A 26517-nucleotide genomic window follows, 5' to 3' on the forward strand; every position below is an offset into this window, starting at 1 on the left:
AGGCCTGAACCACTGCATCCTGCCTAAGGGAAAAGAAGGTGTTTGGAGAACACAGTACACTTCCCCACACTCAGCTGAGGAGCTGCTCTACCCAGGGAGGGTGCACCCTTCTATCCAAGGCACCTTGCCACGGGCTCCCTTGCAACCCTGCTGGGCACAGTCTCCCTGAGGGCTCCCCTGTGAAGTCAGGGGTCTTGTTTGGCCTGCAGGAGGGGAGGGCCACAGCCTCTTCTCTGGCTCCCACCAGCCTAGCCACACAAGCAGCAGCCAGTACCTCCCTCCCTCCTGGAACCATGACAAAGCCCCTAACACAACTTAGGAATTTTAAAACAGGTGCAGCCTGGGAAGCTGCACTCACCGGGGTGAGAACAGCAAAGCCTCCGGAGAGGGCAGAGACAAACGCCACTTCTCTCAGTGGAAGAGGGTAAAACAGGATGGCTGTCAGGGCCGTGTCATCCTCCCCCGACCACAAGCTTCCAGAAAGACATTCTGACGGGTTTTGTGAAGTGGCTTGTTCTTTTGCGATCAATGTAGTAGCTTGCTGTTACTTTTATATCCCCGGTGTTTCTGCTTCCTGGATTCTTGCCCGAATGCGCTGTCCTCTAACTCTGCTAATGTCTAGGTTCAATTTATATTCTTTTTCTCCACTGTGACCCTCCCCCAGCATGTTACTGTTTCACCGGGGCTCTGGAGAAGGCCTCCAGCTAGTGAAGCTTACGTCTGGGGCCCGAGCCCAAACAAGCTGTACCCCTAGAGTCAATTGCAACCCCACCCTCAATACCATCTTCACAAGGGCACAACATCCTTCTAAATAGGACAAATAGGCCCCCTAAAAATGGTAGTTTAGGGCCAAGGGAGATTCCTCCGTTGAGGATCTGAGTTCTTTTTCTATTTTATTATATTCATTTTCAGTTTTCCAATTTCACAGACATGTGTGGCTATATGCATGTTTGTATGTATGGGGCTATCAATACACGTGCACAGGTGTGAGTGTGTACGTGCATGCATGCAGAGGCCCAGGGTTGATGTTAGAATCATCCTAAAGGATCTTCTAACCTATTCATTGAGGCAGGGCTCTCAATCAAACCCAGAGCTTGCCATTATGGCTAGTCTTACTAGCTGGCTTGATTTGGGGATCCCCAGTCTCTGCCTTCTGAGGCTGGAATCACATTTTGCCATTCAGGGACACACTGATCTAAGGGCTTCCTTGTGCCTTCCACACTGTGACCCAGTTCAGGGAGTGACGTGACCACCTTCTGACTACGGGCCCTGGGAGGCTAGGCTCTGACACAAGGAGAGGGATACTCACTGTCCTCGTGGGTCCACACAAGCTGAGGCGAGCTCGGAGGCCCGTCCCCTGGGGTGGTAAAGCACAGGACCGATGTGAAGTAGGCTGTGAACTTCTTCAAGTTTGTTATGTACCCGTGGTGAATTCCGTGGAAGTCGGGCGCAATAGTGACGACAGTGACGATCTCGGGGGCATCTGCTGGCCATGCCAGAAGCTGGTAGGGAAAGAGTTAAAGAAAAAGACCCCTTTCAACTGCATTTCTTCACTTAACTGTCTATCAAAATTTTAGTTTACAATTAGTATGTCTTTAAAGAAAGCAGAGTCACAATTCAATAAGTCTATAAATCCCACATCGTTTTTTTCTTTCTCATATTTGGGGATAAAACCCAGAGCTTTAGGCAAGCACTCTACCCCAGATCCACACTCCCAGCCCCTCACTGGGGGATTCTAGGCAGGTGCTCTACCACTGAGCCACACCCCAGCCCCTCACTGGGGGATTCTAGGTAGGTGCTCTCCCAATGAGCCACACCCCGGGCCCCTCACTGGGGATTCTAGGCAGGTGCTCTACCACTGAGCCACACCCCAGCCCCTCACTGGGGGATTCTAGGCAGGTGCTCTACCACTGAGTCACACTCCAGCCCCTCACTGGGGGGATTCTAGGCAGGTGATCTACCACTGAGCCACACCCTCAGCCCCTCACTTGAGGATTTGAGGCAGAGGCTCTGCTACTAGGTTATACTCACTGGGGGGTATTTTAGACAAGCACTCTATCACTGAGCTATATCCCTGTCGACTTTACAGGGTTTTAAGTTTCCCAGGCTGGCCTTGAACTTGTGGTTCTCTTGCCTCAGCCTCCCAAGTAGCTGAGACAGTAAGGCTTGGTTATAAATCCTGTTATATCTTATAATCTCATTTCAAAAAAGTTGACTTTAAAATATGTCTCATATATTTTTGTACATTTACAAATATATATTTATATATATATATATGAATGAAATAGCTGCTTAACTCTTGTTACAGTAATGGACACTCCCTTAAACCTCCATCTTCTCTTAGGATATTACTAAGCATGGATTTTTTTAATAGTGGGGGGGGGCAAAGATGACATCATCTGTTAATTCAACTAATTAGCATGAGGAGATAAACACAAATATTCTCCAGATAGACGTCTACACTGACTCAAAATGATTTGATAGGAACACTCTTAATGATTTATAATTTATGTTACACTAGTTTCCTGGAGTGAATTTTAGGAGATAGGTTAGAATTTTAAATAAAGGGCATATACAGGGGTTAGGGACACAGAACAACTAGAAGAGAGCTTGGTTAGCATGCAGGAAACCCTGGGTTGTAGGTCAGTACCACATAAACACAACATGGTGGCATATGCTTGTTGATCCCAGAACTAAGGAGGTAGAAACTGGAAAATCAAGAGTTCAAGGCCATATTCAGCCACACCATTTGTGGCCAGCCTGGTCTACATGAAACACTGTCTTAGAAACAAAACAAGAAATAGCGTGTGTGTGTGTGTGTGTGTGTGTGTGTGTGTGTGTGTGTGTGTGTGTACATGTGCATGCTTCAGGAAAAGCCACTTTCACGATTCGACAATTCTGTGTATGTGTATGAGTTTTAGTCTCTTGACACCATGTATCTCCAGAACTGATTGGTTCTGAAAGCCAGTGGACAGCAGGGCACAGAACACATCTGTGCAGATCAAACTGACAAGCCAGCCATCAGATGCGCACAGTGTTCTCACCACTCAGACCTGGCAGGAGAGTCAAGAGTGATGGAGTTTTGCGCTGATCAGTTACAATTTCCCTTCAAAAAGGCATCTGCCCTTAGATACCTCCAAGGAAGAGGCAGCGGCATGGCACGCGCCTAGCTGGGCCTGCCCTCATCACAGACAAACACGGGTTTGAGGGAGCTGAACCCAAATGGAAAAGGAAAATGAACCAAGTGCTAGGGAATGACACTTTCAGAAGATGAAAGCATCAGTGACTCACCTCTCTCCAAAGGGACTCCCTAAGTCTCCTACATGAGGGGTTAGTGAACCCACTTTTGCACAATGGAGTCAGGCTCCCAAGTTCAACCAGGAGAAGTTGATGTAAAGGAAAGAAACTATGCTGTTGGAATATGCACCGGAGCACATCTAACCAGGCAACAGAGTCTGCTCATTAATTCAGTTTGGGTAGGGCAACCTGGCCCACACTCTCTGTTCTCCATTCTTTAAACAGAACCATCCCCAAAGCAGAGAACAAAATGGTCTCTTTGCTGAATGGGACCCTCCCTCTCATGAGTCCCTGCCCTTGACTCTGTGTTCTGCCTAGAGGATCCCCTTCTAGGAAGAAGTGGTTGGATACAGGCTGACTCCAATCATGCCACATAGACGATGATGATGATGATGATGATGATGATGATGATGATGAGTGTGTATGTGTTTGTGTGCGATGAATGTGTGCACACGTGTATGCTGGTGTGCATGTATATGTGTGCCCATGGGTGTCCATCCATGTGGAGGCCAGAGGCTGACCTCGAGTGTCTTCCTCAGTCACTCTCCATCGTAGTTTCTGAGTCAGGGTCTCTCACTGAACTTGGAGCTTACTCATTTCACTAGGCTGGCTGGCCAGCAAGCCCCAGGGATCTCCCGACTCTGCTTCCCTGATGCTGGGATGACAGGTGTGCACTGCCAAGCGTGCATCTTTTAGTTTGATGGGTTCTGAGGGATCTCAGATCTTTATGCTTGTATGGCAAGCACTTCACTGACTGAGCTGTCTCCCAGCCTTCCCTGAACCCCGATAATCTGACTAGAGCCTGTTCTCCTGTGCCCTCTTATCAACTGGGGTAACTGATTAGACATCAGACAACTGGTGGCCCCACCAAGGTTTCGGTACTCAGCATTTGATGGCCCGAGTTTTCGATGATACAGGAAGGATGGAACCAATGTATGATGTGATCGATACTGCCCGTGAGTGCCATCTGGAGGTTCCCAAACCAGGCCAGGTACCTTGTATCCCTGGTTGATGCCGTTGATGAACTGCTGGGGCGGCGGGTTCCACAGGAAGTGCACGGTGGTGGAATTCACAGCTTCTGCCTGCACGTTCTGTGGCGGTGCTGTAGGCACTGTTCTCACGTGGAGGTGGAAGGCAGCACCACAAACGGCAGGAGGCGCCGTGGGGAGAAGAGAGAAAAAAGAAATCTTAGTCACCACTCAGGGTCCAACAGCAATGACAGCACAGATGGGAAGGGAAGGGAATTCTCCCAAGCTAATCCTCATGTAACAAAGAAGGAGAGTTGGGCCATTTCTCACTTTCTGTGGGAGAGTTGCTTCTTTAAGGCAGAGGCAGGAAACTGCATTAGACCACTGTCTCACCCCACAGATGGGCCTTTCCCACAGATCTGAGATGAACAGCACACAAAACCCTTACTGTTTCCTCAGTTACCCCCATTGCCACCTCAAATCATCACAGCCAAGGCAAGGTTTCATCTAGAGTGGCCTTCCACTGCTATTATGTTCTAAGCTCCCCTCCCCTTTCCGGTTTGTTTTTACCGTCCACTTGACACAACCTGGGAAGAGAGACACTTAACTGAAGAACTACCTGGATTAGATTAGTCTGTGGGGAATTGTCCTGATGGATGATTGATGTAGGAGGGCCCAGTCCACTGTGGGCAGCACCATTCCTAAGCAAGTGAACCTGGGTTTTACATTATAAGAAAGCTAGCTGAGCGTGAGCTAGTGAGCGGAGTTCCTCCGTGGTTTTTGCCTGCAGTCCCTGCCCTGAATTACTTCCCTCAGTGATGAACTGTGACTTGGAAGTAAAGCCTAATAAACACTTTCCTCTTCTAAGGTGCTTTAGTGATGCCATGGTGTGACATCATTAGTGATGTCATCGTAGGGACAGAAGGGGAACTAATTCTATATGTGTGTTTGTATGTAGCTGCACATGTGTGTGCAGGTGTACACACCTGTGGAGGCCAGGGGCCAACCCCCAATTTTGTTCCTCTGACCCTGTCCACATTTTTTAAAGCTTTATTTATCTTCATGTGTATGGGTGTTTTGCCTGCATGTATGTCTGTGTGCCATGTGTGTGCCCGGTGTCCATGGAGGTCAGAGAGGGTGCTGGATTCACTGGAACTGAAGTTATGGATGGTTCTGAGCTGCCACATATGGGTGCTGGGAACCGAACCTGGGTCCTCTGCAAGAACAAGTGCTCTTAACCACTAAGCCATAGCTTCAGCCCATTCTACCGTCTTTTTCTTTTGTTTTTGTTGTTGTTTTTTGATTCAAGTTCCCAGAGAGGATTATTTAAGGGGACCTGGAACTTGCTGATTAGACTAAGCTGGCTGGCTAGTGAACCCCAGGGACCTACCTTTCTAGTTCCCCAACACTGGGATTATAAGTATGTGCCTCCACGCCTGTTTTTTTTTTTTAGAGTGGGTTCTGGGGGTCACACTCAGGTCTTTGTGCTTCTTTAACCAGCTGCCCATGAAACTCAGAGGAGGACATGGTTTATTGGACTTTACTTCCAGGGTCACAGTTCATCATGGAGGGAAGTAACTCAGACACAGACTGGAGGCAAAAACCATGGAGGAACACTGCTCACTGGCTTGTTCACTGGCTCAAACCATCACACTCCTCCTACGGGTATTACTGTTCATTCATGCACAAAGAACTATAGGCAACTACAGAATGCCAAGACTGGGAGAATGTCTTTCCCTGGGAAGACAGCACCCATTGATTATTCAATACCAAATGGTTAGCCCCACTCCCAAACACACCTACAAGTAATGTACACACTGAGCAGGGTGTATTTAGGTATTTAGGAATATATATGAATATATACATGTATGTAACAACAATTGATAAAAGGTGGGGGCATACATTTGAAAGAAAGCCAGGAGAGGCATATGGGAAGATTTGGAGAGAGGGAGGGAATGAGTAATTATATTATTATCTTGAAAAGGAAAAGAAAAAATCTAAGAGAAAAGTGCTTCTGGCTTTGCCTCACTTCTTTCTGACATTCAACTTGACCGGACTGAGAAGTTGGGAAGCACCTCGGAGGTTGGGAGAGCCCACCCCACTTGTGTCTGTGAATGTGTTTCCAGGTTCCCAGAGGTTACTTAGGGGGAGGCTGCCTGCCCTGCTGTGGGCAGCGTCAGTCCCAAGACCAGGAGTCTATATAACCAAATGGGAAGATGTGAGCCTGCTGCTGCAGGTGTGGTCCCTCTGCCTCCCAGCCCCCATGATGCCGGGCCTCACCAGTCAGAAACAATGGACCATAACCACCCAGCCTAAATAAAGTTTTCCTCCTTTGAGTATTTTTACATTTTAAAATGGCATATATTGATTTGGGAGGGGCCATGTGAGTACCTCTGGGATATACGGAGGGCAGAGACAACCTGTGGCGTCAGGTCTCCTATCATGTGGACTCTGGGGTCGTCAGGCTTGGCAGCATGGAGTTGAGGACCCATCTCTCCAGCACCATTTTCCCAGCACCTCTGAACTATTTTTGTCAGACAGTTGTGTGTTGCATTTGTCAGGAAGACAGCAACAACAACACTGAGTGACATATTCTCGAAGCTTTTTTGGTACTTTGAGAGGAAGCTGGCACTCCTGCCTGGGGAAGAATGGAGTCCCGGGGGCAGGGTGTGGTTAAGAAGTGGTGTGGGCTGAGAAGGTGAATGGTCGCCCTTGTACAGGGACACAAACGCCCCGCACAGTGGCTGCTCTTACACATGGTGGGCCACGAAGACAGGCAAGCTTCCGGGGAAAGGCTAGTGCTTCCAGGAGTCCAGTGCTGGTGTCCTTCAAAGCAGGGATGGCCCAACCGCTAGATTGTCAGTCCTTATGGCAGAGAGGACACCCTGGCTCTTTAGGACTTCGTTTCCACAGTGAGGCACAGAAGCCACAAGGATCCTTAGGGTCCAGGTAAAGAAAAACACACAAGCATCTCCTGTCACAAAGAACAGGGTGGGGACATGGTCCTGTTAAGAATGGCATCCTAGAGCTGGGGGTGTGGCTCAGTGGGCAGAGCACTGCCCAGTATGCATGAAGCCCTGGGTTCCACCTCTAGTGCCACATAAACCAGAAGAGGCGGCACAGGCCTGTAATCTCAGCACTGGGGAAGAAGAGGTCAGAGAGTCATCCTCGGCTACATGGTAGCCTGGGTTAGATCACCCTGTCCCAAACAAATAAAACAAACAAAAAGTAACTTCATCTCCACAGCTCTTCTTTGTCATCTCATCTCACGCAGAGATGGAAGAATTTAGAATTCATCATGTCTCTCAGTTGACTCTTCCAGTCCATGTTTTCTTTCCATCTGCCTTCACCCATGACCATGGCCTCCCCAAGTCCTTCCATCCACACTTCAAAAGGAAACTGCCCAATTTCCCTTTCAGCACCACGTGAATCTTGTGAATTAAAAATAGTCCCAAGGATAGCTGTCTGGATGGAGAGCCCTGGAGGGACCATCAGAGCCAATGAGAAAAGAAAAGCCTGAAACAATAGAATTGTGACTTCTCTAAAGCCCACGGAGACTGGAAGAGGTCTGGTGACCACACATTCTGAAATGCAAGGAAAAACAAGGGCTGCTCATGGAGAGAGAGAGAGAGAGAGAGAGAGAGAGAGAGAGAGAGAGAGAGAGAGGAGGGAGAGGGGGAGGGAAGGAGAGAAGGAGAGGGGAAGTAGGGGAGGTGAAGGAAGAGAAGAGGAGGGGGAGATGAAAGGAGAGAAGAGGGAAGAGGAAGAAGGAAGGGGTGGGAAACAGTGGAGGGGAGGAGAGAGTAGGGAGGAGGGGAGAAGACAGGGGAGGGGATGGGAGAAGAGAGTAGAGGGGAGGGGAGGAGAGAAGAGAGTGGAGGGGAGGGGAGGGGAGAAGAGAGTGGAGGGGAGGGGAGGGGAGAAGAGAGTGGAGGGGAGGGGAGAGTGGAGGGGAGGGGAGGGGAGGGGAGAAGAGAGTGGAGGGAAGGGGAGAGTGGAGGGGAGGGGAGGGGAGGGGAGAAGAGTGGGGAGGGAAGGAATGGCCAATGTACAACTGGACTAGGAGAATTTACTATGACAGCTAAAGGTGACTCTTCAGGAGCTTCAGATGGGAAAACAAGGATGCTTCATACACAGAGAAACAAGGGTAAGATGTGTTAGTGTTTCACAGAAGAACCCCACCGGGCATTTGAGGAAATAATTAGACAATTCTAAATCATTGCCCAGACACTCAAATAAAGAAATAAATAACATCGCAGACAAGAAAAGAGACCCGCAGACAACTATCCCTCATGAATACAAGTTCAAAACACAATCAAGAAAGCACTAAGAGATCAAATTCAGCAATACGCCACAGTTATAAGGTAGCCCTGTCTGGTGAGACTTTTCTCATAGGCAAGAGTGGTCACCATTTGACTACCAATCACTGCAAAGTACCAAGGCAACTGAATAAAGGAAACCCAATCTGAATAGGGTTAGAAAAAGAATTTGATAAATTTCAAGATCTAATCACGATAATAATAAGGATTAAAAAAAAAAAACAACTCCACCTCCCCGATGAGTAGGAACTTATAAGAACTTGGCAAACTTGGTGAAGGGCATCTACAGCGCACCTGGGACTGTGATCTCATTTGAGATGAGTACCTGAGAGATGCTTCCCTGAGATCAGGGACAAGGGAGGGTGGAAGACATCCTGGGTGGCTTTTCTATTCTGCAAGTCCAGACCAGCGAAGACAGGAAAATGGGAGGAGGCAAACCGCCAGGGGAGGAGGTACTTTCTACCTCTGAGTGATACAACTGTCTACACTGAAAATCCACATCATCTCAGAGAGCTCCTAGGACTCAGGGAGGATAGCAAGATGGCAGCCTGCAAGGTCAAAGCTCAGGAGTCAATTCTGTTTCTAAACGTAAGCAATAAGTAATTGGAAATTGAAATTTAAAAATCGGTTCCATTTAGGGAGCTGGGAGATGGCTCAATTGGTAAAGAACTTGGGTTAAGAGCTCCAGAACCCATATTAAGGGGGTGGGAGGATCTCTAGCCAGCCATCCTAGCCAAACTAGTGAGCTCCAGGCCAGGGAGAGACCCTGTCTCAAAAACACAAAGTAGACTGTGTGCTGAGGAATGATTCCTAAGGTTGACCTCTAGCCTCTACACATATGTGCACACACATGTCACCCCCTCCCCTGTCATACACATACACAGCCAGTCCCATTTAAAGTAGCAATGAAAACATGAAGTAGATATAAAGCTAGCAATGTGTTAGATCTATTATCTGAAAGTTACAAAAGCCACCTAAATACAAACTCTAAACAGCCTGGGAGAATACTGATGGATTGGAAGATCAGGCAGGCAAGGGGACTGTTCCCCAAAGAGGTCCACAAGTCAATGTGAGTCCATCAGACACACAGCCAGACACACTTCATAGACTGAAAAGGCAATTCTCAATTCACAGGGGGAAAAAAAGGAACTAGAATACCCAAAATGTAAAGAGAACTTCCAGATAGACCTCACTCCGGTAGGAAAACTCAGGATGGATGGATCACAGGCTTCAGGGCAAACCTGTTACTCTCAAGCTTCTAGGAAAGACCACTGTGTCATTGGACTAGGTGATAACATGCAGCTACGGTGCCCCCAGGTTCTTCCGTGAGATGAGTCAGAACTGAAGCCCACACAGGCTGTGTGCATGGCAGCTTTAGTCTCCCCCAAACCCCAAGTGCCCTGGTGGATGGGGAGCAAATGGTGCCACACCCCTGGGGTGACAGTTACCACTGATTATCAAGTGGACAGGATCAACCATCACCTGGGAGAGGTGCCTCTGGGCCTGGGAGAGAATTTCTAGACGGTGTTAACTGCTGTGGGAGGAGCTAACTTCTATGTGGGCAGCGCCATCCCAGGGGTCCTCGACTGGATAAACAAAGAAAAAGCCAGCTGAGCACCAGCATTCACCTCTCTGCTTCCTGACTGTGAATGCAGTATGACCAGCTGCCTCACACTACTGTTGTCATGCCTCTTCCACAGTGGTGGAAGGTGGGTACCCTCAAACTGTGAGCCAAAGTCAACCCTTTCTTAAGCTGCTTTTCTCAGAGTTTTTTTTTTTTTTTTTAATCACAGAAACAGGAAGAACAACCAATACACATGGGGTGAATGCATATCCAGCAACAAATGGAACCATCTGTTTTCACATATGAACACATGTGACCCCCGAATACATTGTACTGGAATCCCGGTACTTGGGATGGGTGAGGTAGGAGAATCAAGAGTTCAAGGCAAGCCTCAGTTACACAGTAAGGCTACATGGAACCCTGTCCCCAAACAAACAGCAAATCACATGCATCGCACTGCTGGAAAAAAGCCAGTTCAAAAGACTCCACATTGAATTCCTTCTTCTACTTGGTAGCCCATCCAAACTCCTAGGAGAGAAGACAAGCGGCCACTGAGGATGGGGTCTGAATGCAAAGGGGCAGGACCAGGAAGCTGAGACCATGTGAGACCCTGTATCAACCACTGTAGTGACTGAGGATTGAAAACGCTTGTCTAAAATGTGACACTGTATACCACTGAAGGGAAATTATAGCACTAGTTATCTCAAACATATCAATAACTCTGCAATAAAAACATTGAGAAAAGAGACTCTGTGAGTGAATGAGTGTGTGTGTGTGTGTGTGTGTGTGTGTGCGTGTGTGTGTGTGTGTGAAGGAAAGATGTGGTTGTTTCTCAGGTGCTGGGCACTCTGTTTTTTGAGACAGGATGCTAAGGTGGCTGATCCCTGAGGCACCAGAGAGAGCTTGGATTACAAGTGCAAGCCATCAAGCCTGGTTGGGTGTTTTGGTCAGCATGGGTTCTGGGGTACTGAACTCAGGTCCTCAGGCTTGCACAGCAACTGAGTCATCTCCTCTGTCCCTAGAGAAGAGACTCATGTTCACAATGGTGATGGGATGGATGGACATCCTTTCTGGAAGTCTGTGGGGGCAGGGGGAATGTGTGAAGTCCACAGACTCTGTGCTGGAGAAGCTACACATGTGCTGTTGTGGGCAGTCCTCAGGGAGCTTTCCTTGCCACTGCCAACACAGCCCAGAAGCCACCTCTAGCTGCCACTTAACTGAATGAGTGACACTTCTAATACTAGGATCCACCTGTCCAAAGCGCTGCTGATTCCTGACCCAGAAAATCTAGGCATACGATAGAGTGGTTAGTGCTTCAGACCTCTGTGTTCGGTGCTGCTCTGCATGCAGCCACAGAAACAAGATCAATGCGGGGCTGGGGAGGCGGTTCGGTGGTTACAGTGTTTGCTGTGCAAGCATGAGGACTGGTCTGGATTCCAAGTATTCATATAAACGGAGGGTGGGCTTGGCAGCTTGCCTGTATTCAAGCGTTGGCAGGCAGAGACAGGGGATCCCCAGAGCAAGCAGGCTAGCCCGATTGGTGAGTTCTGGGTTTGATTGAGAGCCCTGCCTCAGTGAATAAGGTGGAAGAGTGGTGGGGGAACGATTGCCAGCATCAACCTTGGACCTCCATGTGCATGTAAAAAATATGCACACCACACACACATACACACACACACACACACACACACACACACACACACACACACACACACACGGAAAGATGGAAACAAAATAAAAATGAAACAAGGTCAGTATGTGTTGAAAGAAAAAATAAGAGGGGAAAGGAGGAAGGACAAAGGGTGAGGAAAGAAGACTTGGGGACTCGGGTCCCCCTAAAGCTCATGCGCTAAAGGGTCCCTTTGGAGTATACTTATTTCTGCCAGGCTGGTAACACTAGAAGGGAGGGATCCCCGAGGCTGTTCTTAAACCTTCACTTCCCCTTCCCTTTCTTATCTGCCCCCTCTTCTCCCCTGGCTGCTGTAAGGAGGTGACCAGTTCTGCTCCACCACACACTCCACACCGATGTGATCTGTCTCACCATGACCCAGGAACACTACGGTCAAGCTACCATGGGTTGAAAGCAGGAGCCAAAGTAACCCCCCCCCCCTCGGCCAACTTTCTCCACGTTTCTGTCCCTGCGATGGAAATGGGACTCCCTCAGCTCCATTCTCCACGGCAGTCTGGGTGACTCGGCTCCAGCATTCCATCAGCCCCAGTTACTGCCTGTGCGTTCCGGCATGCTTTCCTGCCACATGTTCCCCTCTCTAAAATAAGCCAGGGAGCAGATGTTCCATAAATGCGTTTGGCATCGTTTAAGTAAGAGTCATTTCCTGAAGTTTCAAGATGGTGTCTGCACCTTCACTTTGAATCCCTGTCAGGTGGGGAAGTCTTGTCCTTCATCCCACAGTCAGGACCTCTCCAAGCCTTGGAGGACTCAGAGCATCAAGCACTAGGGAGGACTTCCCTTGGTTGAGCCAACAAGGAAATTGCTTCCGGTCTGTGAAGGTTAATTTTGGTTGTCAAATGTATCTGGGATGAACTAAGAAACACACCTCTAGGTAAGTCTGTGAGGACATGTCCTTGAAGAATTAATAAGATGAGGGAAGATCCAGGGTGGACATCTTCTGGAGGCCACCCAGACCTAAAGACATGTGAGGGAAAGGCTGCTGTTTTTGCCTGCCTACCTTCACTTCTTGCTGGTGAGTGCATCTACTCTGCGGCCGCCTCCACCAATGCTCTAGCCCACCCTTGCTGACATCAGAACCCAGTTATTTGTCCTTCCAACAGAACTAGAGACCAGATGTTCTCCAGGAATCCTTCAGGCCTTCAGTGACAGGTGAGGACCGCTGAGTCCTCCATCTTCATGGGCTAGGTGGCTACTGGTTGTGAGCCTCTTCAGTGTGCAGAAATGCCTTTTGTCATATACATTTCTTCTGTTGCTTCTGTTCCTCTGGAGAGCCCTCACATGTACACCTTTTCTCCTCATTACACAAAATCTTGAGTCATAGTAAAATAAGGAACCAAATAAAACAATCCTTTCACCCGAGCTACCTGCCTCCGGAGCCACAGCATCCCACATGCTGGCTCTGCCTCTCTATCCACAGTCCTGGATGGACGCCTGTGTCACCCTGGGCTTTATTAAAACATCACCCATTCTTCTGGGTTTTTTGTGTTCCCAGATCCTTGGCTTCTTTTTCTCTTAATCATTGTCATTAGAAATGACTCATATATTTGAGGACAATGGAACTAAAAATTCCCTCAAGAAGGACAAGAAAAGAGCTATAGCCAGTAAGTCCTTCCAGGCAGTGCTTTCAAAGGAGAGAATGGCTGTGGCAGAAGAGGTCTTCATCAATGAGATGACTTCATCCTGGCCCATCTGGAGAACAGACAGGCTTTGGTCCATAGCTCTGGAAGGGTGAGGGCTGCACCCTGTATTTTGCAGAGCTGGCTGCCTTCCAGCCTAGCACTCCTCTCAGACTTCCTGATGGAAGCTGCCACCTCCTGCTGCTCAAAGTAAGACCAGTGAGGACATTTCCTCAAGATCTGTACTCCAAAGGGCAGTCCTTGAAGCGAACTCAGCCTGCTGAGGTGGCAGGTGTTAGGCTCTTTTCTGGTTTATGCTGAAGAAACAGAGGGGGCGGGTGGGGCACGGTGGGGTATGCCTTTAATCCAGCACTTGGGAGAGAGGTGGATCTCTGTGAGTTCGAGGCCAGCCTGGTCTACATGAGGGCAGCATTTCACTCTGCTCAGACCTGGGTTTGTTCTCAGTGTTAAACTGCACATGACCCACCCCCTGTGTAACCATCCCTGTTCACAGACCCAAACACAACAAGCTGTGCCATGTCGGGGCACTTGGCTAAGGTAGCTAATGGGGGAAAGGCAGAGCCAGAGGAGTAGCTTTCGATGGAGTGAAGGGTGGGGCAGGGGGCATGGACGTGTCTGCGGGGATGAAGACAGTGGCTGTGACTGCCACCAGAGGTAGGGTTTCTCCAGGTAAAGGAAGAAGAGGCTGGACAGGGCCGAGTGGTCCTCCATGGTGCCTGGGATGGGTCATGTGGGCTATGGGACACCAATGCCATATAGCATATGGCATACCTTGCTTCCAGCTACTCTGAACTTTGAAGCTGGAGAAGTCACATTTCGAGCTCTATGCAGGCATTGCGGGCGAATAAATGAAAAAAGCCAATGTGAGGACTGTAGCTCTGACATTCTAAGACCTAAGCCTGCACACGGTGAGCGGCTGTACACTAAGTATTCATAGAAAAGAAGAGGTGATAGGGGTGTACACTCTACCAGTGTCCTGTGGCAAGCAGTACTGCAACCAACTGGCCTTCTTCCCCCAAACCAATGATGTGAGATTACAAACTGATTTCCATAGGAAAATCCATTAGGTCAATGGCTAAGTTAGAATCTCCCAGAAAACTTATTTCAACTTCAGACTTTGATTTACATGTAATGAACTCAATTTCATCTCTGGTAATTGCATGCTTGTGTACCATGTGCACATCTACGTACATATGCATCTGAGCATGCATGTATGCATGCACACACACACACACACACACACACACACCTGCATGTTCATAGCTATGTGTCTATACATGTCTCTGACCCATGTACGGTGGCCTCTTGCCACTCAGATAGGTCCTCTCTACGTTAATGTAAAGATTCAAGGTTCCAGCCTTCATGGAGCTGAGAGTTCAGTGAGAGAAGCAAATGTTTAGGACTCTGAATGCTACATGCTGCCAAGAAGGGAAGCAGGGATTTCCTTAGGAGTGATCCTAAGGAGGGGTCATTCCTGAGACAGATCGTTAAGTAAAAACTGCTAAATTTAAAATAAAACTCCAATATGGATGCTACTAAGCACTGTGGTGTTGGGCTGTCTCACAAAGTGACAATAACCAGACTCTGGCAAATAATGCCACTCCTGTGCATTCAGAGTCAGAGAAACAAGCTGCCCTGCTGAGGATATCCAAACAGTTTTGCGGACTGGAGAAGGAGGCATTGTAGGGACTCCTACCCCACCCCAAGTTCTCATTCAGGAGTCCATAGCAGCTCCACTCAGCACCCCCAGTGTAACTCCTTAGACACAGCTTCCTTAGCCCACAAGCCCCTTTGCTCTTCTGCAGTATATTGTAATGTTTTTTTGAGACAAGTCTTATGTAGCCCAGACTGGCCTTGATCCTCCTGCCTCCACCTCCTGAATGTTGGGATTACAGGTGAACATTGCCACATCCAGTTTATTCTCTGCTGTATATCCTAAAGGTTCCCCCCCCCCCAACTTTGTCTCCTGGGCACTCATTACTCACAGGTACACACAGCAAGGAGGCTATTTCCAATTCTCAAACCTCTAGCCTGGGGCTGCCATGCCGGGCCTTGTCTCATGCTCACTGCTCGCTCAAGCTCCCCTCTGAGGAACTGGGTTTTTTTCCGTCATCCCTATGCCACCATGAGCTGACTTCCATACTCCATAAGGCATCATTGAGCCACCAGGGTGGCACAGCATGGTGATCAGCTGATCAGCAAACTTGTCCTTTTCTAAGGGAGGTTAGGATCAGGGTCAAAGGTACCCTTAGGTCTACAACTCCCAAGTCTTTTGATGGAGTTGTGGAACCATCACATCTGTATCAGAGCAGCTGTGACTCCCAAAAGATGTTCTAGATGGGGCCAGTTGGCATTCCCTTGTAGGGAGTGGGGTGGGAAGGCTATTACCCCTCATGTGAGATTCTGGCCACTCTCTGCTGCAGCCTCCTCCCAGATGTACACAACTCTATCCCACCTAGCTGCACATGGTCCTGGGTCACAGGAGGAGCTACATATAAAGTGTGGAAGGGTGATTGAAGGCATCAGATCACCCCACTTACGCAGCTATAGGGAAGCTGTCACCTATAGTGGGGTAGATTTTTGAGTGGTGTGGCTGCTCTGGGGCCCGCCATGATCCTGTAAGTGACCCCTCACCCACGTTCTGTTAGTAAACCTAATCAATTTATCAGTTCCCCAAGCTAGACTAGGGTGGGATAATTACTTTGGCCTGTTGCTGGCATGCTTGTGGGATAGGTAGATATTGGTTCGTGCCTTGTCAGGCAGAGTTGACATAATAGATAGTGACTGTGATCAAGGCAGGTCTCCCCATCCCCAGCGACACCATCACATCTAACTGTGACATTTCAAGTTACTCCGCTACAGCACATTTCCCCATTTCCACCATGAATCTAACAAAGTAATTCATTTTTGACTTCTGACTCTGGGGTGGGATTGAGGACAGACACTTCAGCTGTGACCCTCACAGTCCTCAGATGGTCTCCATTTCCTCTGAGTTGCTGGCCAAAAATGAACGTCGGATGTTGCCGCCAGAGTTATGTTCTAAGTGTTAATCCATCAAGCCAGTGGCTCTTAGGGCATCGTTCAACATGGGAATTCATCTAAATACTTGCCACCCAGTCTCTACTTCATCTTATCTGCAGGGTGCTTACAGATGAATTAATGAGTGAATGAATGAAATTAGGGTCCCAGAAGGAATATGGGTCTACCAGTGTAGTAACCTTGCCCATAAAGGAAGCAGGTCGGTAGGACCGTGTCGTGGTTTGAATGGGACGTCCCTTGTGAGTCTCTGCCATTGAACACATGGTCCCCAGTTGGTGACTATTTAGAGAGCATTAGGAGCTGTAGTCTTGCTGAAGGAAGCATGTCATTGGGGATGGGCTTAGGGGTTTCAGAAGACTCAGGCTCCATTTCTAGTTAGCTCTCTCAGTTTCCTGTTTGTGGATGGAGATGTGAGCTCTTAACGGCTGCTCCAGCACCGGGCCTGCCTCGTCTGCTGCCACACTGCACATTCTGATGGTGATGGATCCTAAGCCTCTGGGGCCACAAGCAAACCCTCCCTTCTCTATGTGGCCTTGGTCATGCTTTATCACAGCAATGGAAGAGTAACTAAGATGACAGGGTGACACTCTGAATGACACAGACAGGGTTCTGGATGCCGCTGCCTCCCGAGACTCCAGGCTGCTTTCTTTCTGGAGAAGCTCAAAGTCTGCCCTCAACCACGTGCCCAGAGCCTCACATTTCCTCACTGTCCCCTATGTTTCTGTTGAATGTGCTCTGTGGAGGCTGTGTGTGTGTGTGTTCATATGTGTGTCTGTGTATGTACATGTTCACGTGAGTGCAGAGGCGTTTATATGCCAGTGGATTTCTTAACTGCAGATGTCATTCCTCAGGCGTCTTCCATCTTGTCTTTTGAAGCGAGGTCCCTCACTGGGACCTGGAACTGGCCGAGTAGGCTAGGCTGGCTGGCCAGTGAGCCCCAGGGACCCACCTGTCTTCACCTCCCCAGTGCTGCGGTTACAGGCATTGTGTCCCCACGGTGGCTTTTTTAAGATGTGCATTCTGGGGATGGAACCCAGGTCCTCCTGCTTGCCCAGTGGGCACTTTACTGACAGAGCCGAGCCATCTCCCCAGGTCCCTCCTCTGAGCCTTTCCGCATTGTTCTCCATCCACTGTCAGCAGTGATGGTTTTAATCTTCTCAACAGGGAGGCAGATCAAAGCCAGGGAACAAGGTTGACAGAAAGAGCTCCTTGTTTGACTTGAAAGGAGCCAGTCTGTCCTTGGTCACTTCTTCCGAAGTGCTAAAGACTAAAAGCAAGTTCAGTAACCATCCCAAATGCACATGTGCACACTTTTGCTGGTTCACCTTGGTGCAAGCAGCTTAACCCACTTCCGCACCGATTTGATCCAAAGCTGTGAGTGGATCTTGGGAAACTGGGGTTTTGGGAAACAGCGATGGCCCCTCCCGGCAGCAGCACTTTTCTGTAGTCACAGTCCAGGAGTAGTGTGTGTGGTGGGCTATGGCTTGGCCAGTCCTCTAGCGGTAGAGGTTCTCCTTAGAGCTGTCAGTCAGGGTGAGGTTCTAGTCCCGTGGAACGACATTCCTCTACTCTGGGCCTCTGAAGGGGGTCCTCCAAGTTAAAGCATGTACCAGAGTCAACCAGAGGCGGAATGAAACACAACAGGCTAGGCCCTGCCTCAGAGGTGCAGATTCTGGTAGCTCTGGCCAGAAAATGCAGATTTAAGAAGAACCTAGGGCAGTGTATCTCAACCCCTTTTTTGGGTCGGGGGAATGGTGGAATGATCTTTTCACAGGGCTCAAATATCAGATATCCTACATATCATATATTTATATTATGATGCATAACAATAGCAAAATTACAGTTATGAAGTAGCAACAAATTAACTTTATGGGTGGGGGTCACCACATGAGGAACTGTATCAAAGTGTTGTGGCCTTAGAAAGGTTGAGAACCACTGCTCTAGGGAGTCACTGGTTTGGGGACCATCTTTGAGGATACTGTCTGAAGCCCTTGTCCCAATTATATTCTACCACCCCTCCCTCTTTTCTGCCTTCCTCTCTTCCTTTTTCCTTCTCCCCCTCTCCCTCCTTTCTTTCCATCCTTATTTCAGCCTTCTTTCCTTTCCTCTCCCCATTTTTGTCCCTCCCTCCCTCCCTCCCTCCCTCCCTCCCTCCCTCCCTCCCTCCCTCCCTCCCTCCCTCAGTTCTTCCTTATATCCTATCTCTAGATACAGCAGAACTATGTAACAGAGAAAACCCACATGGCTCCCTCGTTCTTGAGCAGGCAAGCCAACCGCTCCCTGCAGGACCTTCGATCACAACACCAGGTCAGACGCTCCCTGCAGGTCACGTGAGCTGTGTTTTCACCCTTGATCTAGCCTGTAAGTCAGGTTGCAACAAGTGAAGATAACAAAGCTCATTTGAGACACCCTCCAGTCAGTGCTGGCTGTCACTAAGAGTCCCTTCCTTTTCATCTGTATCAGTCTACACCAATGGTGGACGTAGTTTAAAAACAATGGTCAAATCCACTTGCCCAGCATGCACGAGGCCCTGGGCTCAACCCCCAGGACTGTGGTTTGGATGAAAAATGTCTTTCATGCTCCTGAGTTTGAACACATGGTCCCCAGCTGCTGGTTCTGTTTTGGGAAGTTGCGCAAGCATTATGGGATGGAGCCTCCATGGAAGAAATGGCCACTAGGGGTGGGCTGGAGGCTTGTAGGCCAGGCCCACTTCCTATTCCTTTGGTTTCCTGCTCTGCCAAGATGTGAACAAGGAGAGACTGTTCCTTTCGCCACAACTGAGAGCCACTCCGCTGCCATGATGGACTGTATCTCCTCAAACCACGGGCCTGACAGAAACTTCCTTTAAGTCACTTGTCAGTCACAGTAGTGACACAGCATGGGAGGAGGAAGGAAAAAAAGAAGAAAGGCAGGGACAAAAGGCTAATAAAAGAAACCTCGGGCTGGAGAGATGCCTCTTTGGGTAACAGTGCTTGAGGCTCTTGCAAGAAAACCTGGTTCAGTTCCCAGCATTCCTATCAGGTGGATCACAGCAGTCTGGAACTCCAGCTCTGGGGTTCCAGTGTCCTCTTCTGGCCTCCACGGGCATTGCACACATGCACAGACTCACCCACCCACACATACATACACATAATTTTAAAATATTTAAAAAACGAAGGACAGCTGGGCTGACATGAATCTCCATAACTGGGGCGCAAGATGAGTGACATAAAGTTCCAGTCACACTATGGAGGAGAAAGTTGGGAGGTTTTGTGGGCAGGAGGACAGGCCTCAGGCCTCTGTAGTAAGAAGGCAGACTTCTGTATCCTGCTCACCTTCTCCTATGAGACCTGCCACTCAGCTCGGCAATACAGAGGAGCCCTCGGAGATGCGGCAGCACTGGCTGAATTCAGCACAGGGTGAAATTATGGCTCACTGTCCAACGTGATTTTTATATTCTAACATGCCCAGTGTATTATTAAGATAACACTACCTCATCTGTTACAGATAAACCATGAAATTGTAGGTATTAACAGGATGAAAATGTCCTCATTTCTTCTGTCATTACCCTCAAGAGCAATGTCAGTTCTCCTGGTGGGGACTGTGGTACATACAATTCTTATTGTTGGTGTTTGCTTAGTTGTTTGCTTGTTTGTCTCTGAGACAGAACCTCATGTAGCCTAGGCTAGCCTTGAACTTACTATGTATCCAAGGATGACTTTGGATTTCTGATCCCCCTGCCTCCGTAGGCTCGCACCACTATGCCTGTCCTACACCATGCTGGGGATGGAACTCAGAGCTTTTTGCATGCTAGGCAAGCACTCTACTGAGTCACAGCCTCAGCCCATGCCACGTTATTCTTTAGGGAGCAGCAGACCACATAGTCAGCACTTCAGGGGACGAAAGTCTCTGAGCTCAGGCTCCTGCATGGGGCCGTGTCCTATGAGGATCCCTTCTGGAAGGCAGGATATCATCTCCTCTGTCTGGCTCGGGGACCATTCTGCCCAGGGATGACTCTCCTCATTCCGATTATGTTTAAGGTAAGAGCTCATTGCAGCTCCACTGCAGAAAGGGGCTGGCCAGGAGCTGCTTCTGGCAGTTTTGCAATCCCATGCAAGGTGGTGTGGGCATCTGCCACAATGGCATGCCCTTTTCTCCCTACCCTAAAAGGATCCAATTTATAACACCAGGGACAGAGGTATCCCTCTGACCTTAATGTGGATTCGAGTGTATTTGTTTCTCCTAGTACCCTGGCTGAATGAAATGCATATGCCTTTAGACAGGAGACGGGAGCTCATTAAATGCGAGAATTACTGGCTGCCCGCTAGCAGGTGGATGTACATATTACAATCTATATGCTGGCTGTTATCGTTAATTCCAGGTCATTCTGGGCTACAGCTGAATCCTGCCTTGTTTGTTTCTCGCAGTTTCCGATACACCCGAATGTTCACACTTCATTAAACATCTCAAGCACATCACAAGGGCAACAAATCTCTCACAAATACTCTTGAGCATTTTTGTTTTTACAGGCTTTATAAGGAAATAACACCTTACAAGTTCCGTGTGTCTCTTTCTAAACTTATTTTTCCTCAATTCTTAATGAAGCTTCCCTCTTCCCTCAGGTTAGCTTTCTTAGTGCCGAAAGGTGTTGCCTAGGCCACTGGGGAGGGAACCCCACCAGTGGACCCTGCATGTTACAATACCAACCTGCCAAACAAGATGTCCCCATTGGTACAACAGTGGCATGACTCTTCCTGGACTTGCGGTTCACTCTAAGGGAGGGAATCACACCTGGTACTGTGAGCCTGGTCAAAGCCCATAGCTGGGGAAATTATAGGCCTAGGGAGGAACCTGCTACAGTCACTGTGGCATACAGGGTGGCCTGCGTGTACACATACAAAATAATAATCCCATGTAAAGTGAACAGTGACTACATGTAAGATTCACCCAGAGATGATGGGAAGATGGAACACCTGGTAGATAACGTGGTAGGTAACAAACCTGCAATGGAGCAGGACAAGGAACTACTTCCCAGACACAACCTTGAAAAGGAGAAACAGGAGAAGAGCATCCTAATTATTCCCAGTGTGCCCTGTTTGACTCTATACTGTGAGGATGACAAGTTCAGGTAAGAGAGGCAGTGATAGAGTCGTGGGGTGTGTGTGTGTGTGTGTGTGTGTGTGTGTGTGTGTGTGTGTGTGTACGTGTGTGTGTGCGTGTGTGTACAACTTTCCTACTGCTGACTTGATGAATGAGCATCGTTCCTTAGTGGTGCAGCTACTGTTAAGTTACCATGCTCCAGTACATAACCCCCTGCCTGTGTTCATACAAGTGACCCTACATAAACTAGTGGATCACAAAACAAGTCATGACAGTAGTAGTGGGATGAGGGTGTATCGGGAAGAAGTGATCTGGAAGGAGCAGGAGGGGTAAGAGAGGGCAATGGGGTGAATATGATCAGTATACAAAATTGTCAAAGAACATGTTATAAAATGTGAAGGAAGTGGCATGCTTCATGCTTCAAGCTTCCCATCTTGGTTAGGGTTTCTGTTTTTGTGATAAAACACCATGACCATAAGTCACTCAAGGTTTGTTTCATTCACACTGTAATCCATCATCAAAGGAAGTTTGGACAGGAACTCAAGGAAGGCAGGAACCCTGAACCAGGAACTGAAGCAGAGGCTATGGAGGAGTGCTGCTTACTGGCTTGCTCCCCTGACTTGCACAGTTTGATTTCTTATGTACCTCAGGTCCACCTGCCCAGGCGGAGACCTGCAATGGATCGGCCCCTCACACACCAATCACCAGTCAAGAAAACGTCATCTACAGACTTGTCTTGAGGCAAACCCTACGGAAGTGTTTTCTTAAGATTCCCTCTTCCCAGATGACCCTGCTTTGTGTCAAGTTGACATACAAGCTTCCTTATGGTTCCCTGTGTGACCCACTCTCCATGCCAGCCTTGGGCTGAGCTGCATTTCCACACACACTTGCTTACTGGTACATTTGGGATCAGGCCACCGCCTTAAGCTCTCTGCAACACGGAGCAGTGCATCTCCTGGTCACACAGGATAAAGCCTCCAGGGAGAGTGCAGGCCTCTGCCCTGCAGGGGCATTTCCAGCTGAGCATGGGAAGAAAAGCTCTGAGCTCTGGCTCCTGTGTGGGGTGGCTCCTGTGTGAGGCTCTGGGAGGCTGTGCTTTGGGAAGACAGGATGTAGAGCATACCCACTCTTGGTACCAATTTCTATTCTAGTTTGCTTTCTGCTGCTGTGATGAAACACTCTGAACAGAAACAACTTAGGAGAAGGAAGGTTTTACTTCATCTTATACTTTCAGGTCTCACAGTCCACCAGGGGAGAAATTTGAGGCAGGAATTTGAAACAGAAGTCACAGAAGAACACTGCTTACTAGCTAGCTTACAGGCTTGTGCTCAGCTAGCTTCATATTAACTTTTTCATGTGCTTGGGTGTTTTCATTTGCATGTACAACTATGTAATACATATGTGCATTGCCCTCAAAGGCCAGACAGGGCATTGGATCCACTAGCACTGGAGTTACAGACGGTTATGAACTACAATGTAGATGCTGGGAATTGAACCGAGGCTCTCTTGAAGAGCACCCAGTGCTCTTAAGCACTGAGTCATCTCTCCAGCCCTCAGGCAGCTTTCTTTATACAGCTCAGATGACCCACCTTGCTAAGAATGGTACTACCCAGTGGGCTGTGTGCTCCCACATCAATCACCAATGAAAAGCAATCTCTCACAGACATGACCACAGGTCAAGCTGATCCAGGAAATTCTTCAATTGACAATTCTCCAATTGAGAACCTCTTCCTAGGTGACTCTAAATTGTATCAAACCAACCACAAAACATAACCAGGACATTCTACTCCTGTGGGTTTGAAACACAAACATATTCACTGCTAAACTGTGACCTTGCCTTTCATTTTTGTCCCCAAGATCTCATGTTAATATGACAATATAGAACGCAACTTTTAAAGTCCCATTCTCTAAAAATTCCAATGCTTTAAAAGCCCCAGGTCTCTCTATAAACTCAAAATCTCTTAACTTTGGGCTCTTATAAAATCAAACAGAAATCACACTTGTGGCAGCGCTCAAACGTCCCTGCCCTTAAATTCTTGAGAAGCAAGAAGAGCCAGGTTGGAAGGCAGGCGTGGGGTTGAACACGGAGGCTGCCTGGGCACAGTGGAGCAGTGTAACATAAACCAACAGTGTCTAGTCTCAATCAGCCATCCCTTTATGCTTTGCTTGTTGATGTGTCGGGAGCTGGACTTGGACTTGAGGACAGAGATACAAAAGAGACCACTCAGACACAGTTCTTCACAGAGTTCCTAGGCTAGAAGGAAACACATCTATAAATCATAAAATGAAGTGACAGCCACAGTAAGTGGAGTTCACCACTCCTGTGGATTTCGTACCTGAAGCTGAAGGACAAGCTGAAGACTAGCTACTCTCCTACAAGGTCGGCTGCAGGATACGGATGCTGGAACCCACGCTCCAAACCCCCTCCATACTCTGTGCCTAAGCTCAGGGGCTCTGCCCACACCCACGTTTGACTTATAGCTGGGGATAGTTACCACCCAAATCCTGATGAATCCTAACTCCAGTGGGAGCAGTTTTCAAAAGAGTTGGCAGTCAAATCAGACGGACACCAACACTGCTCAAAATCATCATTCTTTAAACTGTAGGATACAAATGATTGGTGGATCAGGAAATCAATTCAGTGGCCTCATTACTCGTGCGTGTGTTTGTGTATTTATGTATAATGAATCTGAAGTCCACGTTGGGTGTATTCCTCAGTCATTCTCATCTTATTTATTTATTTAGGTGGGACCTCACTGTGTATTGCTGGCTGGCCTCGACTCTCTGTACAGACCAGGGTGGCTTTGAACTCACAGAGATCTGCCTGCCTTTGCCTCTGCTTTTTGAGTGCTGGGGTTTAAGGTTTGTGCCACTACCACACCTGACTTTCCATCTTATTTTTGAGCCAGGGTGCCCCCCCTCCTAGAACCTGGAGCTCCTGATTCAGGTAGAATGGCTGTCCAGCAAGCCCCAGGGATCCTCCCGTCTCTGCCTCTCCAGTGCTGGGATTCTAGGTGTATACCAACATGCCTGGCTTTTTTGTGTGTAGGTGCAGGGGGTTTGAACTCTGGTCCTTTACCCATGGAGTCATTTCTAAATGACATAGCAGCATTTCTAAAGAGACTGAGCAGAACCAAATAGGACAGAAACTATCAAAGAGCCTGGTGAAGTAACTGTTTTTGTTTCATGCATGTGCGTGTACGTGTGTGTCTGAATGTGTATGTGAGAGTGTGTGTATATGGGCTTGTGTGTGTATAAAACAGATTTCTTATTGTACATTGCAGTGAAAAATTTCCAGTGGCCACTCACTGCACAGCCACCTGTCATATGAGTGTGAGGGAGAAGACATCTGTTTTCTTTTTATTTCATATACAAGCTACAGAGAAAACCTGAGAGCCATTTCCACCAGGCTTGATATATGCAGAATGTAAAAAAATGAACAGCAAATTCTAGCAATAGCAGAGCATTCCAGTAAAGACCTAGTCTGGGAGGCGAGCTGAGCGACTTTTACGTTCTAGTCTTTTCCAGCGTTTTGTAGCTACATGATCTGGGGGAACGACAGTCATCTCTCTGAGCTTCTGTTTATTTTCCTCTGTAAAACAGGGAGGCATGTGGTCTCAGGGTCTATTAATAGACGGTAAATGAAATCAGGTAATGAGCAGAAAAGCACAGCCAAGATAAGGGATGCCGGTAGAGTGTCTTCCCCGAAAACACCACCAAGCGAGCCTCTCCGTCCCTGCAAACTCCAGGAGACCACATTAAGCCCTCACCCAGTAGATTAGCCTGCTTCTACCCTGCTTGGATTTTAGTGTTTTGGGTAAAGCTGGAAGAATTGGGAACGTTGTGCTGTTGAGAAGGGAGAGCCTGAGGTTAGAGCATCTCTGGGATTGGGAAACAAATCTTTTGTGCAATGTCATTTAATGCCACCGTGAGAATTTCCCAAGAGGGGATCAGAATGGGGCTTTGCAAACGAGTGTTCATTTATAATCCTTACTTTAGAAAACCTTTCAAAGCCCAAGTGAGCACTTAGGAGCTTTGCTAATGTTCTCAAAATGTGGATAACCAAATGTTTTTTTCTCCATTTCTTTTAAAATATAAAATATTTCTCCTTCATTACGAGGTAATGTTCTGAGACTAGAATGAATCATGATAGCACAAACATACCTGTTATGAAAAGAAAAATGATAAAAGAAATAAAAGCAGGGGAAACATTGGTACACTCCAAGTGGTGATTTATTGTATAATTCGTCTTTGGACCCTTGATAGAAAAATCAACATCTGCGTCTTAATGGATGTGTTTTTTAAAATGGATAGAAGGAGTCTGGTAATCTACATGAGTTTGTCTGGGGGATATAACTGTAATCTATTACATTTGTATGGATGTATATATATATATATATTATCATGTATAATGTATGTGCATATATGAGTGTATGTGTTTGAGTATGAGTGTGTGTATGCCATGGCACATGTGTGGAACACACACATATATATACATATATATTATAATGTATAATGAATATGCATGTATGAGTGTGTGTGTGTGAGTACGAGGGTGTGCATGCCATGGCATATGTGATATGTATAGAATATATATGTATATATAGTATATGTATATATGTATATACATATATAGTGTGCATTTATGAGTATGAGTGTGTGTGAGTACAGGTGTGTGCATGTCACAGCACATGCGTGGAAGTAAGAAGACGACCTGGTGTCAGTCATCGCCTCCCACCTCTGTTGTGCATTGCTGCTTGAATGCCACCGGCCACTTCTTCTGCCTCTGCCTCTCACCTCTTGGCACAAGCGTACTGAGATTAGAGACGCTGGTGCTGCTGTGTCTGGCTTTTTTGGGGGCCCTGGGGGTCTGAATTCAGGATGTCAGAATTACGCAACAAACACTTCACCTACTTCATCATCT

General features: G+C 47.9%; 1 protein-coding gene across 1 annotated transcript in view; it reads right to left on the reverse strand.

Annotated features, from left to right (window-relative positions):
- The window catches only part of Sdk1 (sidekick cell adhesion molecule 1), a 281083-nt gene that overhangs the window by 181245 nt on the left and 73321 nt on the right, over positions 1-26517 (reverse strand). Inside the window, exons 14-15 of the mRNA XM_059249807.1 lie at positions 4293-4408; positions 1310-1502 (exon numbers count right to left, since the gene is read on the reverse strand). Coding sequence (XP_059105790.1) covers positions 1310-1502; positions 4293-4408 — 309 coding nt within the window. The remainder of the gene's footprint in view (positions 1-1309; positions 1503-4292; positions 4409-26517) is intronic.

Source organism: Peromyscus eremicus, chromosome 23 (genome assembly GCF_949786415.1).
Source record: "Peromyscus eremicus chromosome 23, PerEre_H2_v1, whole genome shotgun sequence".
NCBI classification, from domain to species: Eukaryota; Metazoa; Chordata; class Mammalia; order Rodentia; family Cricetidae; genus Peromyscus; species Peromyscus eremicus.